The sequence below is a fragment of the Cuculus canorus genome, chromosome 5, assembly GCF_017976375.1.
Source record: "Cuculus canorus isolate bCucCan1 chromosome 5, bCucCan1.pri, whole genome shotgun sequence".
NCBI lineage: Eukaryota > Metazoa > Chordata > Aves > Cuculiformes > Cuculidae > Cuculus > Cuculus canorus.
Genome location: NC_071405.1, coordinates 9,131,210 through 9,148,659, shown reverse-complemented (window position 1 = coordinate 9,148,659; position 17,450 = coordinate 9,131,210). Strand labels below are relative to the sequence as shown.

The 17,450-nt window shown below is 41.5% G+C and overlaps 1 protein-coding gene across 1 annotated transcript in view; it reads left to right on the top strand.

Moving 5' to 3' along the window:
• MNAT1 (MNAT1 component of CDK activating kinase) overlaps positions 1-17,450 on the top strand; it is a 130,912-nt gene that overhangs the window by 30,097 nt on the left and 83,365 nt on the right. The window contains exons 2-3 of the mRNA XM_054067087.1: positions 8,672-8,824; positions 10,836-10,909. Coding sequence (XP_053923062.1) covers positions 8,672-8,824; positions 10,836-10,909 — 227 coding nt within the window. The remainder of the gene's footprint in view (positions 1-8,671; positions 8,825-10,835; positions 10,910-17,450) is intronic.

The window sequence follows — 17,450 nt, the reverse complement described above, 5'->3', positions numbered from 1 at the left end:
GTCTTTTCAAACCAGTCAAGCACAGTGGTAGAGAGGACAGTGCTTCATTACACGTTGCTTTTTGAGCACTGACAGTGTTTTCAGAGTGATCTGGAACATAGACGATGCAGTTATTGCTTCAACAGGCTGGTTTCTTCAGTTGTTTTTAATTGTGTGTACATACACCCACACTCTCTGTACTTGAATAGCTTAAGGAAACTGGACTGTGTACCTTTTAAGCTTTGAGTGAAATACAAGCTTATGCTCTTGGCAGAAGTTTGGCTTAGTTCCTGTCAAAAGCTGGGATAGATGAGCCAGCATATGCAGATGGTTCAACAGGTATGTTTGCAAGAGGTGGTTCAAAGTTCTGATTTCTGTGACTTAAACACTTGCCTCTTTCCCACTGAGACCCCAAATCACTGCTGTTTTTATGGAAAACCTCGGTCATATGCCTGGCTCTCTTACAGATATGTGTCTTATCAACTTTATCTTACGTTCTGAGATTAGACATGACATATGGAAGTGTCTTGTGACAAGCCCGCAGTTCTGTGGTCAGGATATCCCATCATGCCAGAAATACCTTTTAATTTTTTCCCCTTTTGCCTTATAGCTGCATTTCCTTGTCTTGCTTCCCCATGCAATTTTTGCACAGTAAAATGCATTGAAGAGAAGGTAGAAGCCTTGTTTCAGATGAAGTAAAAGGTTTGTCATGACTATTTTGAGTCTCAAGAGTGGTTATTTTCTGTAGTCTGTTTTATTTTTTTCTACTGTGATTTCTGAACGTGTGTATGTGTTTTGTAAGACTGAGCAAGTGAATGCTCAAAATACTGAAGCTTGGAAGATCTGTCAGCTCTGGGGGCAGTTCAGCTCATACCGCAGCATAGGACTTTCTCACAAGGTAACCATAGAAACTTAGAATGTGCTGGACTGGAAAGGACCCACAAGGATCATTGAGTCCAGCTCTTGTCCCTGCTCAGAATCCTCCAAATTCACTCTGTGTGTCTGTGGGTGTTGTCCAAATGCTTCTTGAATATTGTCAGGCTTGGCGTTGTGACTGCTTCCTTGGCGAGCTGTTCTAGTGCTTCACCACCCTGTGGATGAAGACCCTTCTCCTCACATCCAACCTAATCCTCTCCTGGCACATTTTCCTGCCATTGCCTTGGGTTGTATGTATTGGTCACCAGAGAGAAGAGATTAGCGCCTGCTCTCCTCTTCCGCTTGTGATACTGAAGGAGAAGGGAGCAGCACGTGTTGTATGGAGTTTGGTGTGAGATCTTCTGCTTGTTAACAATAAGTTATCTTATAGGGTAGCGGGCAGCGTTGAGCTGAATCATATCTAAAAAATTGCAGTTTCTGCATTTTAGGCAGACATGAAAAATTTTGTAATTGTGTCTTATGTTCAGGTGTGCTATGGGAAGCCGCAGATCCTGGTAGCTACCTAATTTGACGTTTGAGAACCTAGAAATCTTGCAGAGGTTCTTTTTCAACGAGAATAATAAAAAGGTTGTTGACATTTTAGTGCATGTGTTTGCCCAGCAGACTGTAATGGATTTGAAGTAGTTGTTCTGGTACAGTGGGTAAATTCTCGGTGGATTTTGGTATGCCCAGTCATTGTGAAAACACAGATTTCACAACTCCACACAGCTGCTCTTGAAGTGTCAAGAATTGGCCTGTCAAGTATTGGCCTGCTGTTTGACCAAATTCACATAATTGTGCAGTAAGACATGGGTTTTATGATTGTGTGCTTAATTGACTAAATAGTGATATCTCTTAAAGACCCACTTTTATTTAAATACCTATAGAAATAGTTTCTTTACACTAGTTACAATTAATACCATAAAAGCGTCTTCTGTAGTTTTTTCCTAAGGAAAATGAAAAGGCTCATCCATACTGGATAAATGTGAGTTAAGTTTCAGCTTGCTGCAAACTCTTGTCAGGTCCAAGCCACTTGAAATAGTTTTGTAATGGAGATGTTGAAACACAGTGGGTGGTGGAAATGTTTCTGTTTATTAGTAATTGACTCAGTATGTAATTCTTTTTGCTTCAAATGCCAGTCATGTGCTGTTCAACTACTACCTGCTCTGCTTGCTTTCTGATGAGTGCAGTTGAGATGAACTGGTGTGAATATCAGGCTGTGTGTTTGGGTGTTTGGAACATAGGGTTTGCTGTGGCTGAATGTCTCCTAAATTTTTTGAGATGCCTGGGCTCATTTAACCTTCTCCTTTCAGCATTACAGAGTAGAACTCAAATGGCAGAACAAAAATGAAACAAAAGTGTGTGTCCGCATCCTTTTCCAAAATGATATAAATAGTATAAAAGAATTGTATACTCAGAAGCTTGATAGGTGATGCTGAGGACTGACGTAATAAAGGTACAGCGTACCGGAGTGTCTTCTTGGTTTTGTTTTGTTGTTCAGAGGAGCGGTGAAGGTCTCTGTAGAATCCTAAAATCATAGAATGGTTTGGGTTGGCAGGGATCTTAAAGATCATCCAGTTCCAACCCCCTGCCATAGATGGGGACACCTCCCACCAGACCAGGTTGCTCAAATTCCCATCCAACCTGGCCGTGAATACCTTCAGGGATGGACCATCCATTTCTCTGGGCATCTCAGCGCCTGGGCCTCACCAACCTCTCAATAAGAAAAATTCTTCCTAATATCCTATCTTAATCTCCCCTCTTTCAGCTCAAAACCCATTCTTGTCGTCCTGTCCCTGCAAGTCTGTAGTCTCAGTACTTTTGGGGAAAAAAAGAAAGCGTTAGCAATGTAATCTCTGACATTTTGTCTCGCAGTGCCTGCTGCTGTGGGCTGAGCATTGGGGAGGTGCAGGCAACTGGAAATAACTTATCAACAGTGTGTAACAACAGAAAACCCCTCTCATCTGCTGATGGACGGAATTGTGATTTCTGTCTGAAACCGGAGATGCGCCTCATTGCCATAATGAGCTGTAATCTTGACATGACGTGTGAGCTGCTTGTGAGATCTGTTCATGTACTGGTTGAAGACAAATCCGTCATGGGTTTTTCAGCCAAATAAGGTTTTTGAGAGCGTTTGGAAATTGTCTCCTTACAAGCTGAGCCCAGCAAAATCCCAATCAGAAAGACTTCACAGGATCTGAACAGAGGAAAAAGGAGAACTTGGTATCTTATTCTTCCAACACCCTCTTGTATTTGGCAGACAGGGGAGAGATGGCCCAAAATATATAGGCAGCTGCTTCTGCAAGTACTTTAATAAGGATTTCTGAATTCCTGAAGCTGAGATGTGAAAGGAAAAGACTTATTTTTGTCCCGAACTCCCTATTCATCTGGTAGCTACTGATCTCGTAAGTTCTTCTCTGCTGAGGCTCTCAGAAGCGTTTGGTATAACTGCAGTCATGCTTCTTTCTCTTTGCTCAGCTTTTACTCCCTAATCTGTAACATGGGGAACTTTTGCTTAGTTCTCTGAGCTTTTTGGATCGCAAAGCTCGTTGTTTCTGCAGATTCTAGGAAGAACATGACTTCTAGGCTGTGCTGGTTAGTCTGTGAGCCTAGAATACAAACTTGCGATGGCCAAGTGCACATAGCAGGTGAACCATTGGCTGTGTAGTAGAAACCACTGTGAGTTCTGAGGACTTGCTAAATGTATGAAGGTTGCGAAATAAGCAGGTTGGACAGCTGCTTGCTCTAAATTGAGCTGTTCTTGTCTCAGTTCAAGAATCTCTGTACCAGAACACAAAATTGTCTAACCCAAGCTAAGCAGAAAGCCTGTGAATGCTTCCAGAAGCAACTTTGATTTAAAAATGTAGATGTCTTTTTGTAAGTTTTCTCATATATGTGTTTTCCATTGGTTTGTAGTGTTCCCTGGCCATGAATCAAGAGTCATTCCATTTCTCTAAGTAAATTTCTCCTCAGAATTGAGGATCAACTGAAAGCACCTCTTTTTTTTTTTGCTGATTCTTTCCATTCCATTTATTTCTGGTTCGGGTCTTGGCTATATGTTGCAGGCTATGTTATTATTTTGTAATCTAAACTTCTTTTTTCATAGTAGACAGGATCATTTGTTTTGTGTGTTACTTTAAATATCAGAAACATCTTGGTTATAAAAGCTGAAGAAGAGGGGCCTAGATATTTTAAATATTTGATACTGTTTGGTGAGTATATCTGCTAAAAATAGTCTTTGTAAAGAAGGACAGTAACTCATCCTGTAATAGTCCCAGTCAACAGCAAAAGCCATAAAGGGATTTTTTTTATTCTGACATGATTAATGACTGCATATCTGAAGTCCTGAAAGTTTTTGCTATGCTTGGTAGAATCTAAAATTTTAAAAGAGGGAATATCTTGGACTCCTGCTTGTCAGAATTGCTCTTCCTTTATACTGTTTTGTTTGCTTTCTTGTCAGCCAAGCTAGAAAAGTTAGCATAGCTTGATGGTGCTGCTTATGTTTTGAGTTGTTTTCATCCGTTCAGTGTCCCAGAGGCTTGATTCCTTACCTGCCATCATCCCTCCATGCATGTGTGCTTGTGTGGAAACACAGGATCGGGTGCAAATCTTGTACGCTTTGAAAACAGTTTGTCCAAAACAAGTGCTCGCTTCTGGTCAGTGTAATTTAGTTGATGAATATCTAGAAGTTTTCTGGAGAGGACGCTATGCTTATTTTCTGTAATGTACCAAAAGCTTTATTAGTACGATCCTGATGTCCTTGAACACTGACAGGAGGGCGTGTAGTGCTATTTGTGCCTTGATGGTGCCAAACCATCTAGATGCTTTATTCTCTTCCCTCTAAAATATGGTGTCGTTCTAGACTGCTTAGAGACAGAGCCATATGTTTAATATTTCATGAAGAGGAAAGAGAAGAGCAAGACAGATCAAAACAGTGTCCATCCGAATGAAAATAAGCACACTGATATATATTGTTCTGATGTGGAAGACCACGAGCCTTTATTGTTCCTGGAGGTGTTGTGATTGCTTTTGTTGGTGACATTACTAATAGTAGTCTTCTCATCTTCCACACATGAGCAGCTCCCTGGGCATTTACTGTTGATATCTTAATCCAGATTACCTGTTCTCAGGATACAAACTTAAATCCAGAAGGATGAAAGTTTTTAGTGCATGCGTGAAATAGAATCACAGAGGCCGTGCAACCTCACTGTGAAGAGGAGGATTGGCGATATCGCGCCCCGACTCTGTGCTTAAACCTCATGTGAATCTCTCGTCCTCAGACATACTCAAGTGTGAACAAATGTATAGACCTGATTTTTAACATTTGTCGTCGTTGGTTTACATGTGTAACATGTACACATACATATTACATATGAGGTCTGACACAAAAAAAGACTGTGCCTGTGGCTGTTTCTATTTGATGAATTAAGAAAATCAATGACTGTTGCCTTCAAAATAGCTTCCTTCTGAGTTGACACGCAGCTGGATATGATGCTGCCAACATTCAAAGCAATACCGCAGATCATTTTCTGAAAGGCTGTTGAGGATCTGCATCGCTTTTCTTTCACCTCTGCCTACAAAGAATGGGTTCCTTTGAGCACCGACTTAATCTTTGGGATCTCTTCACTATAAGGTTCAGTCAAAAATAGATCAGTTTCCATTGTGGATTTCCTCAGTTTCACAAGAAACTTGATATGAACTCGCTGTTCATTCTTGCACGCCAACATTTTCTGACTGAGGGTAAGAAAACTTACATATTTGAATGCGTGTCCACCTGTACTGAGTGAGTTGATAGAGCTGAGCCTTTTCTTACTGTGACAGGATAGAACATGTTCTATAACCATCTTTTTGTCTTTCCCCTCCCACTCTTGGTTCCCAAGCTACAGAATTAGTCTTGGGGTTTTTTTGTGTGTCATGTGTTGTATATGCATATTAAAAACTGCTGATTTAAGGCTTCCAATTTAAGAAAGCTGGTGGCCATCTGTTTTGGCCATGATTTGAAGGGGAGCTAAGCAGGTGTTTCGGTGGTTTGCTCATTTGGGGAAAGCCATGTGTGATGTGTTCAATAAAAGATGCACTGAATGGTGTTCTGCTTCCATAGTCAAACTGTCTTTACTCTAAGGCAAACGGAGGAGAGTTGTATTTGCAAAGAAATGGAAGGACCATGTAAATTGATGTGGTCTGTGTGTCATGAGGGAGCTCTGCAATGCCAGCTGTGGTGTTGGGCTGTCCCCCTGTGCTGCCTGGGATGTCTGCTGTATGGGTTGGGTACCTTTTGATGTCACATAAATTGCTCCATCTTTTTTTAGTTATTTTTTTCAAGTCACATTTTGAAATATTCATTTAAAGACATGAAATAATCATTAAGTCCATTTTTGTAGGAATCTGCCTTCATGGCATTTGCATGTGCTCTCACTTTAGCTGTCTCCAGTGAAACCAAAAGAACTGGTTTGAGAGGGATTTGGGAGATGGCTCTTCTTCCTCTTCGAGGATCAGATGGAAATGTGTGACCGAACATGCTTGTCATTGCTGGGAAAGCGGCTGTGGTTTGTGGGGGTGAAAATGGCAGATCTGCTTGGGATGAGCTTGGGATCTTACTCTGTATATTAAAACTATCTGGAGGTGGAGAAGAGGCAGGATTTGCACAGAGTCCAGGTATGGCCTTGACTTGTCCCATATAACCCCTTTGGAATTCGGAAGGAGTTATCTATGGATAAATACAATGGTGGATGTGCATGAATGAGTGAGAACTTGATCATCTGATGTGGGATTCCCATAGTAAAGTGTTAACTCATCTCTTTTTTTTTTGTATGGAAGGCTATTTTCCAGCATTAGAAACACTGGGAAACATTTTGGGAAGGCATTGAAGCACTTGCATGAAGTGCTTTCCCAAGAAGGGCTTTTTTTCCCCACAGTCAAGTCCTGTGTAAACTTGAAATGTCTTTAGTTCAGGTGAAGAAGGGGGGAGCGAAGTGAAGTAGTTTCAGGTGCTAATGTCTGTGCATAATACCTTGCACATGGAAACCCTGTTCTGTTGGTCTGTAGGCGATACCAGAGTAGAAAAAAATGCAATCACCTGCACTTGGATCCACCTACCAAGTTCTGTAGCTTTACATTCCTTTTACTATAACTTAAAAATAGGAAAGAGGAGCCAGGGGTTTTACTGCACTTTGGTTGCTGTGTTGAGAGAGATGTGCAAACAGCACGAGCTGCCAGAATGAAGGAGGCGGTGAGACTGTCCTTATGTCCCGGGCTGTTGCTGTTATGCACCTTCTGCTGACAGGTTGGAAAGGAAAGAGAAAACCCTTTCCCTGCCCTGCTATCTCGTGTGTTTAGAGATCCTTCTGCCATAGCAGTGAGCTAAAATATCTTCATCCAGAAGCATGGTGCTTGAGTTGGTGGCCCAGTAGCTTCTGAGTTTCAGGCTAAAAGGCTTGATCTTTCCTTTCTTTGATGAATTGTACTTAAATGCCCTTGGATTTATAACTACAGGAATTCTGGAGCAGGAAAATGTTCAAATAAATTCAAGGTTTGCTCTTCAGCGTGGGCAGCTGCTGTGAGAGATGTAGTTCAGACAGTAGTTCTGCTTGTGTTAATAAAAAGAAATTGCTCTATTTTTCTCTATTTTTTTTTTTCATTGTAAGATACAATTGCGTTTGTTTTGCCCTTTCTAATCTTGAAAGCAGAAGCCGGGTAGAACTGGTTAGCTCTGGCCAGCTCTGCCTCCCTAAGTGCTGGAACCAGTTTAGTTGGAGGTGAGTCAGTAGGGTGAAAGTTTTGTTTAAAATCCTTCGCAACCAGGTCAGTATTGTTTCTCTTAACTTGTTTAGCTTTTGTGCTGGGTTTGTGAAGGTACAATACAAACCTAGCCCTTAATGCACGACTGTTTTGGCTTCAGTGTAGCAAAACTATAAATAAACACCACCATCCCTCCCCGGCAGCAGGAAATGGCTGCTGCAGGTGGTGGCCACTGCTAGAAACCTGCATGTTACTGGTACCCAAGTACTTTTAAAATTGACTTTCCTGTTGTTTCAACCTTTATTGAATACCAACCAACTGGTCAGCAGGCATTTTGTTAAAATCTGAAATCATCATCAAGACCAAAGAAACAAACCCAGAAAGATATTTTTGGTTTGTTCCTGTGCAGCCTCTGCGTGAAATATATTTTATGTGCATTTTAAAAAGTAGTAACAGAAGGCACAGAAGAGCTGTTTAATGGTGTTCACTGTTTGAAATGGTATTTTGGTTCTTTTATTTGTGTTGGACTGGGGTTTGTTACAGTGGTTCCTCCATGGTAATACTGGTAGATGCTTGAAAGGCTGCGGGCAGGATTTGTGTCCCTGCTTGTTATGAGTAGTGCCCCATGCTGTGAATGGCATCAAGGAAATAAACGGGGTTATTTTATACAGCAAGGTGGTGCTCACAGTAAATAAGGATATTGCACTGTGGTCCATGCAAAATGAGTTTGGTGTCAATAAACAAGCATCCCCTTGACACAAACTCCATCATTTTGTTTGGATTGACTTTCAGTCTTGGCAAAGAGGCAGAGTTGTTTGGGCAGGGGAAATAAATGCATATGGGTTGCTGAGATTTTTTCCTTTCAGCTGTGGTGGAGAGCTCTTGCCTCCTTGCCTTGAGTGCTGAAGAAATAGTGAAATCAAGGGGAGATGACTGTGTAGCTAATGTGTGTGTAAATGACAAAAAAGGAGGACAGTCCTGTGATTCAGTTACTGTTTAACCATGTGTCTGCCTTTATACCCCTCCCTTTCTCCCACAGATGCGAGAACTGTGTGGAACTGCTGTTTGTGAGAGGGGCTGGGAATTGCCTGGAGTGCGATACCCCCCTGCGGAAATGTAACTTCAGGATCCAGCTCTTCGAGGATCCTGCTGTCGACAAGGAAGTGGAAATTCGGAAGAAGGTCCTGAAAATGTGAGTGTCACCAGTTAGAAGAACAGAAAGTGGATGTATTTTATGTATTGCCATTTTAAAAAACTGACTTACTCCTCCAGTAGGAGAGGAGAGAATTTTTCTTGAAGTGACAACCCAGAAAACTTGATTCCATTTGACATGGAGTTTGTCAACATTCCAGTTGACATGGATTTCTGAGAATCTGGTTTTATGCAGCAGCTGAGGGCTGAGTTCTCAATTTAGCCTTGAGGGATTCCTGCTTAACATTTTCTAATGTTGGGTGTTTCTATGTGGCCTCCTGTGGCAAAAATTTGCCTTCTGACTGGAAATGATGAAATATTGAGGACTACAGCTGCTTTCTCTTTGAGAAGGTGAACATGGGAGTGGGGCAAGGAACAGGACATTGTTTTTTTTTGTCTTGGAAACCTGTTAAGAGAGTTGAAGGCAGGTCCCCTTTTAAATAAAAATGGACAAAAGAGAAGCTATGTTCACGTTGTTTTCTACGCCACACAGCAATTATTAGTGGAAATGCTTCCTTACAAGCCTTGTGTTACGAGTCTGTCATCTGGATTGGAGAGCTCTTGTAATTGAGATAAATGAGGTCTAAAATTGCACCTCACTTCTTGTGGCCGAGAAACAGCATCTTAGAAGGAAAATAAGCAGGCCAGTTGATGTTTTGTTAGGGGAGGGTCTGATGGAGCGTAGTAAACTTGGAGAATGCTGTCTGTGCAGAAGTGAATGTACAGGTAAATTGTAAGCTTGGCAGCCTTTATGTAAGACTTACTACAATACTAAACGAATCATATGATGTTGCTGATATGTGGAGAAACTGTGTCATTGAATACCATGATGCTGATGTGGAAAGTAGTAATAGTTTTGATTATGAACTCTGTTAAAGTTAACAAAAGTCAGAATGGAATGAAGTCAACTTTGTTGACTAAACACCTGATAAAGTGTTGTTAGAACAGAAAACATTGTAAAAACATTTGCCAGATTAGTTTGTAGTGGGCACAAAAAAATGTCCCCAGATTGGAATTTGGCCCCAAATTTGGAATTTCTTGGGATGAGATTTTCATACTGCCAGGTATGTTGTATCCTGGTCCACAAAGCAGGCAGAATCCCAGCTTTGTACTTTCTTGGGAAGAAGACCTGCATGGCTTGACTGTCGGAGGCTGTCCATATTCTAGTTGTTCCTTTACTTTTTCTAGCTATCAAGAGTTGGATTAATGAGTTCTGGAATAATCTGTTGGTACAAAATAAGGGAATTGTGTAGTGTTTTCAGTTTGCTGCTGACAGAGGCTTTTTGTTGTTGGCGCAAAGCCAAACTTCCTTTTCTGATAACTTCTTAAAACCTTTTCTTGTGGGCATTACTCTTGTCTGCCTTTGTAATAGGTTTCTTATGCTGAAGGGCTGGCTTGCAATTAGTATATCCTGGCCTGTGTGCTCCTGTTTGCTTGTGACTCTGGAAAAGGAATTGGCAGACAGTAGGCAAAGATAGCACCAAGTTATGCCAGGCTGGCTCCTTTCCTTTGAAACAAGCACTTCTGTCTTCTTGTAAAGATTGTGTATGTTGGTGGGAGCCATAAAGCATGTGGCTGATAAAAGTAGATCAATAGGCTTGCAGCAAGAGCTTTGTGCAAATGAAATTTCATAGAATCATAGAATAGTTTGGGTTGGAAGGGACCTTGAAGATTAACTAATTCCAACGCCTCGCGGTGGGTGAGGACACCTCCCACCCACTGGCTCAGGGTGCCCAAGGCCCATCCAACCTGGCTTTGAACACCTCCAGGGATGGGGCAGCCACAGCTTCCCTGGGCAACCTGTTCCAGTGTCTCACCACTCTCATGGTGAAGAAATTCCTCCTTATGTCTAGTCTAAATCTGCCCCTCTCCAATTTATACCCATTGCCCCTTGTCCTATCACTACAAGCCTTTGTAAAAAGTCCCTCCCCAGCTTTCCTGTAGCCCCGTTCATGTATTGGAACATTTAATCTTTGTTTGTTATATAAATACTTGTTTCTCTTCTCTCAAAGATACAATAAAAGAGAAGATGACTTTGACAGTCTAAACGATTACAATGATTACCTGGAAGAAATAGAAGAAATTGGTGAGTCTTAATGCTTGCATTTTTGATGGGCTGTGCTCATGAGACCATAGGCTTTTATCTTCTGACCCAGTTACCTATGAGAATGTCTAAGTTGATTTTCTGTAACAGAATTTATCATAGTATCAGATGTTTATCTAATTACTTTATTTCTGCACATATTAAATCGTATTTGCTGAAATCTAGGACATTGATAAGTAAACCATTTTATCTGTCAGAAAAATATAAGATTTAAAGAGGAAGTAGGGCTTTAAAGCTGGAAAATAAAGGCTTGCAAAGGATTGATGGTGCTGCACTGGGAAAGAGTGAACCAAGAGACGAGGAACTGAAATTTTCATTATATGCCTCCATTAGCTTTATCTACCATGACAGAAGCCATATGGTGTCTTTCATTATTTTGGCTTCCGCAAGTACAGTAGGTGAAGCTGCTTTGAAGCTGATGACCTTACATACCACTGTGGTAGCATTTTATGTTGCTGTGCAGAAGGAGAAGATTTAGGAACAGGCATTGATTTCTTTCTCTTTGGATTATTTGAAGCAGAACTTTGCCCTTTGGGAAGGGACTATGTTATCAACAAAGTTTATTTTCTTCTTAGTTTCGGTGACTTGTGATTTATAGTGGACTGATGGATTTTGCTTAGAAAAACAAGGATGTGTTCAAAGGAGTCACTCCTAAATGGTTTGTTTCCTGGTTTTTATGAGGCTTTTTCTTGTCCTGGAGGAAGAAGGGGTGCTTAGAACATGCAGGAGGGGCAGAGAATGTGCTTTGATGGAGAACATAGCGATGCCACCCTCCTTCAGTTTCTCAGAAGAGCCCTTGCTCTTCTTTGTACTGTGGTGTTTTGCAGAAATGTATTGGATACACTTACTGCTGTGAGGAGTGTATCATGTTTTTGTTGGCATCAGAGAGCTGAGGCTGGAGAGCTAAATCCTGTGGCTGGGAAACACGAGGCACACTCGTACAGGTCCAAATATCTGGAGGACATGATGCTTGTGTAGTTCTGTTTGTATATTTCTTGGATGGTGTAGGGGAAGGAAGGAATGAGTAGAAAGAACGATTGCATCTTAGCCAGAGGATCCTGGAAGAATCTGTGTGCTCATGGAGAGGAAAATGACTTTTTAATGATGTAAATACAGGTTTCCACAGTTGCTGCTGTTGCAGAGGCTTTCAGGGTCTGCAACAAGGGAATTGAAGTTTTGTCTGAAACTGCTTTACCTGTACCAATTTGTGCAGAATGTTAGGATTCTCCAGCCCTTTGGATTACATTGTTGAGTTTCAGATGGTTCCAGAGCCTGCACTGGTAACTTGGTTTAGAAGCAGCAGAAATCATAGGTGGTCCTTGTAACCTTGTGAACAAAAATGAGTTTGTCGGTAATTGTGATGGCTCTGCAAATGCTTAATGAAAAAGCTCGATAGATGCAGTTGTTGGGAATTGGAGTTAACTGCCTGAAAGGGACACCTAAAATTCTAAACGGAAGTCCAACTGTGTCCTAGTTTCTTCATGTTGCAGCCAGGATGATGAGAGGAAAGAAGAGGTGCAGTCAAAAGGCAGAAAGTGACATCTGTGATACTTTGACTTTGGCAGATCTAGAAGCTGAAGGGCAGGTTAGATTCAACACCGCCATCTTGGGTGGGAATTCAAGCCTTGTTCTCCTTTTTCTGGTAACAAAGCACATTGCACACATCTTGCTCTCCCTGACACTTTCCTTGCTTGCATTCCTAGGTGGAGTTTTCTACCTGACAGTTGTCTGGTCTGTAGCGATAGCGTGACTTCTTCCACTGTTTTTGCTGTGCTTGTTGTGAGTGGCATGGCTGAACCATGTGTTAAAGGTGTCTTTGGCTCTGTATGGTTACTTCATGTTTTAATGCTAAGAGGAGCTATTTCATTTTTTGTGTGTTTGTGAATTCCCTCCTTGTTCATGCATGTGAAAAACTAAGCTGCAAGAAGAGAAAGGAAGGGTGTAGTCACGTCGAGCAAAGTTTTGCTTTGTGGAGCCATGTACAGCAGGTCAGCAGGTTGGTAGTAGGTGATCGTTTGAACTGCCAGGTTAGAATCATAGAATAGTTTGGATTGGAAGGGAACTTAAAGATCATCCAGTTCCAACTCCCCTGCCATGGGCAAAGACACCTCCCACTGGCTCAGGCTGCCCAAGGCCCCATCCAACCTGGCCTTGAACATCTCCAGGGATGGGGCAGCCACAGCCTCCCTGGGCAACCTGTGCCAGTGCCTCACCACTCTCATGGTGAAGAAATTCTTCCTAATGTCCAGTGTAAATCTGCCCCTCTCCAGTTTATGGCCATTGTCCCTGGTCCTATCACTACAAGCCTTTTGTTAGGAAGCAAGAGAACAGAGAACTGGATTTCTTCTTTCTTCCCCCACCCCAAACTTTCAGGTTTTCTGTGACAGGGTCAAAGTGCCACTTTCCCCTGTTTTCTTTTGGTTTTCTAAGTTGTTGGGGGGGATTGAATGAAGTTGTTGTTTGGCAGAGCCAAGATGTAAACATCCTGTATAAGTGTATACTACATGGGACCCTGGCATGATTCTGATGTTTTTCCAAGTGTTTCAGGTAGATCAGCTCCAACGTTTTCAGCAATTGCGCTTTTTCTGTTGATGTGATGCACAACCTCACTTGAAACACATTTTCCCCCTTTATATGAGGATTGTTATACCTACAGACTTCTATTTGAAGAAAAGAGTTGGTTAGTATAGCAAAAGTGTGAGAGGGGAAGGTCAAACAAACATTAGGGTAGTCACTTCTTAAGATTTCTATTATAAAAAACACATTTGTGAAGTGGTTGAGAATGTAGCCACTAAATAACGCTCTGGGCTAAAATGTGTTCTACAAGGCTTTAAATAGAAACCACATTTTAAAGCAAGTTTTCCCCAGAATAAAATCAGTTGGACAATTTGAGTATATTGTAAACACTGTTCGTTGTCATTAACACTGGGAAGAAAAATAAAGTGAAAGGGTTAAAACCTGCCTTTGGGAAAGATATGGACAACATCTATCGGAATAAGTAAGGTTTATGCCTGTGTTAAGAGAGAGGCAAAATTAAACCTTAGAGTGTTGCTGCAAGTTAGTCTTTGGACATCATGCAGATTTTCCTTACTTTTTTTACAAGGTTTTCTTCTTCCCCGGAGGATCTTGTAGCTTTCAGAGCAGGATCTTTTAAATGCTCTCAGAGCAGCATCCGCCTCCCAGCATGTGTGTATGCAGTGTGCCTGGCACCATTCTCCTCATACCTGAATGAGGCCTTTAGGCATTACCGCAACGCAATTGTTAATAGTAATGATTGCTCTATAAAAACATTCAGTACATTCAGCTTGGAAGAGGGCTGCTGTATTTGTGCCCTTTAGATCCGTGTATCGTTATTCCTCTAAGACTTTATGCAATACCAGCTGCCTGATGAGTTGTTTTGCTCAGAACATTTATCTTGCAAGTGAAATTCGGATAGAAATGATTTTGGTATCTGTGATCACTTGTGAGTTGCATTGTTTTATAGTTTTTTTGTTTTTTTCCTTTGTTTGTGCACAAGGATGCTATTCCTGGTCCTGATAACGGGAATAATCCAAGTGGAAACTGGGCAGTTTTATCAAAGATCCATTTCAGTCATCTTTTTGGAACAAAGATTTCCGTATGCCACAGTTCCAGCCAAAATGATCTTTCTTAGACTGATGGGGCTGTGTAATTTCAATCCTTTATTACTATGCTGTTTTTTCTGGAAAATTATTGACCCAGTAAAAGACACCTGAGGATAAACAGCAATAATTGTTAATACCTAACTAGGTTTTCCTGGTTTAGCTGGGTTTTATTTTGTTTCTCATAATTATTTTGTTACAATCACAAAAATGTTGGTTGGAAGGGACCTTTTCAATCTTTTCTCACCCTCAGCCCTTTCCTACACCTCTTAAAAGTACAGGGACAGAGGTTGGCACCAACAAGAAGGGGCCACAGTACCTTTGGACCCCCTGGGTGGACTGAGTATGTGGTTGTGTCTCCTTTCATTGCTCTTCTGCCATCCTGGTCTCTAGCTGGTATTTTATGAAGATGATGATGGAGTTGTTTGTAGCAGGGTGGGAGGAATATTTTTTTATAATAAACTAATACTTAGTAATTTAAAATTTTTCCAAGGCCTCATACCAGCGAAGCAGATCAAACCCTGTCATCGGGGTAATCATCTGCTGTCTTGCCAGGGAAGGAATGTTTCTGCTATTTGAATAGCAAATATTTTTACATGCTAACAGTACTGTCTCTTAGGAACTAAGAGAAGTCTTGAAATACGTGCAGTATCTCAGACTAAACCAAGGAGATTTTGGTGGACTCAAAGTCCTGGAGTAAAATGACATTCACTCATACTGCTGCATCTCCAGGCAAATTAGTGTGCTGTATAATTAAAATTTTCATCTTTTTTTTTTTCCTAGGAAAAAAAATATTTGTTTCTTGTGGAATTGCATAATGAATGTTGTTGTATTGAAAAGCAGCGAAAGTCTCTCTGTACGGGCTGAATTTCAGAAGTAGGGAGTTTTACCTAAATAGAATTAAATGTTTCAGAAAAGCACAATAGTCTTCCTGTTATGCTTCAACAGATGTCTCAAGGCAAGTCATTTTATAAACCAACCAATGTGAGATGGATAAGTAGATAAATAATTGTTGCATACAAAACAGCTTCTGTTTCTTTTCCCTGAAGGGTTTCAGGCTTCTTATATCGGCTTATGCTATATTTCAACATGGACAAAAATAAGTCTGGCTTCTCTTTGAAACCTTTTCAAACCAGCCATCTGCTTTGCCAGTTGTATTCAGATCTATACCAATATTTTTTCAGGGTAGGTGCAGCATACGAGTTAGCGTTTTTTAACTCTTTCTGCTTCTTCTAGTATAATAAATAATTTTGCTGTATTTTTTAGAAAGAGAATATTTAGAATATTTGAATTTCTATCCAAATAGACCAAATAGAAAATATACTACATAGTCCTAGCTGTGTAAAAGGTAAGATGTTGTGTAGTAGTGACTGTGTTCTTTGATTTGATACTTGCTTTTTTTTTTAAACCAGGTAACTTGTGGACAGGACAAAGGAGATGAGAAAGAAGTTATTATTTTTTGTTGCCTAGTGCTCCTTATAAAATGGATTTGTCAGCTGTAATTTATTGGGGAGTGCAGGGGCAGGACAAGGGGTAATGGTTTTAAGCTGAAAGAGGGGAGATTTAGGTGAAACATTAAGAATAAATGTTTTCCTATGAGAGTGGTGAGGCACTGGCACAGGTTGCCAGTGAAGTTGTGGCTGCCCCATCCCTGGAGGTGTTCAAGGGCAGATTGGATGGGGCCTTGGGCAGCCTGATCTGGTGGGAGATGACCCTGCCCATGGCAGGGGAGTGGAACTGGATGATCTTTAAGGCCTCTTCCAACCCAAACCATTCTGTGATTCTATGAATTACAGGATACAATGGCAAGAATTCATATTCTCTAAATATTGATGAAAAGACATTTGAAGCTCATGAAAAATACACTACAAAATGTTGAAAGATGTTCTGGCTGGCTGGTTGGCCATGTGTTGTCAAAGAGCATAGTTTGTTTTGCTGCTAGGGTGTTCCTTGTTGGAGGGAAAATATTCTTCTCCTTCATTAAAAGATGACTGGTGGCACTGGTGTTGGTATCCAGGCATCCAGTTCTTAACACTGTTGCAATAAAATATAGCTTTTCAGTATTTTAGGTTGTGAAACTTGCACAACTTAGTGTTGAGGAGCAGATGCTGAGGATTGAGGTAATGTTCCTTTTCAGTGACTGTCCATTCATATTCAACGGGAAAAATACGTTCTGGTCTTTGAGGGTGCTGGGTGTTTGAATCTTTCTGATTGCTGGTGTCTACCATGTCCTCAAGTGACAGAACAGAGCAAGACCGACAGAGCAGAACTGGCATGGGGGGAAGATTTGATCATGAAGAGGATTTTACCTGTGGTTTGTTTCCAGCCACAGCAGGGAAACAGAAGGAGAGATACTCGGCACTGGTGAGACTGCACCTTGAGTACTGTGTTCAGTTCTGGGCCCCTCACGACAAGAAGGATATTGAGGCTCTGGAGTGTGTCCAGAGAAGAGCAACGAAGCTGGTGAGGGGCTGGAGAACAAGTCTTACGAGGAGAGGCTGAGAGAGCTGGGGTTGTTTAGCCTGGAGAAGAGGAGGCTGAGGGGAGACCTTATTACTCTCTACAGCTACCTGAGGGAGGTGAGAGGAGGGAGCTGGCCTCTTCTCTCAAGTGACAGAGGACAGGACAAGGGGGAATGGCCTTAAACTGTGCCAGCGGAGGTTCAGGCTGGACTTCAGGAAAAATTTTTTCACGGGAAGGGTCCTTGGTCGCTGGCAGAGGCTGCCCGGGGAGGTGGTTGAGTCACCTTCCCTGGAGGTGTTTAAAGGACGGGTGGATGAGGTGCTGAGGGGCATGGTTTAGGAATTGATAGGAATGGTTTGACTCGATGATCCAGTAGGTCCTTTCCAACCTAGTGATTCTATGATTCTGTAATTCTATGATTCTATAAACCTTCTTTCACC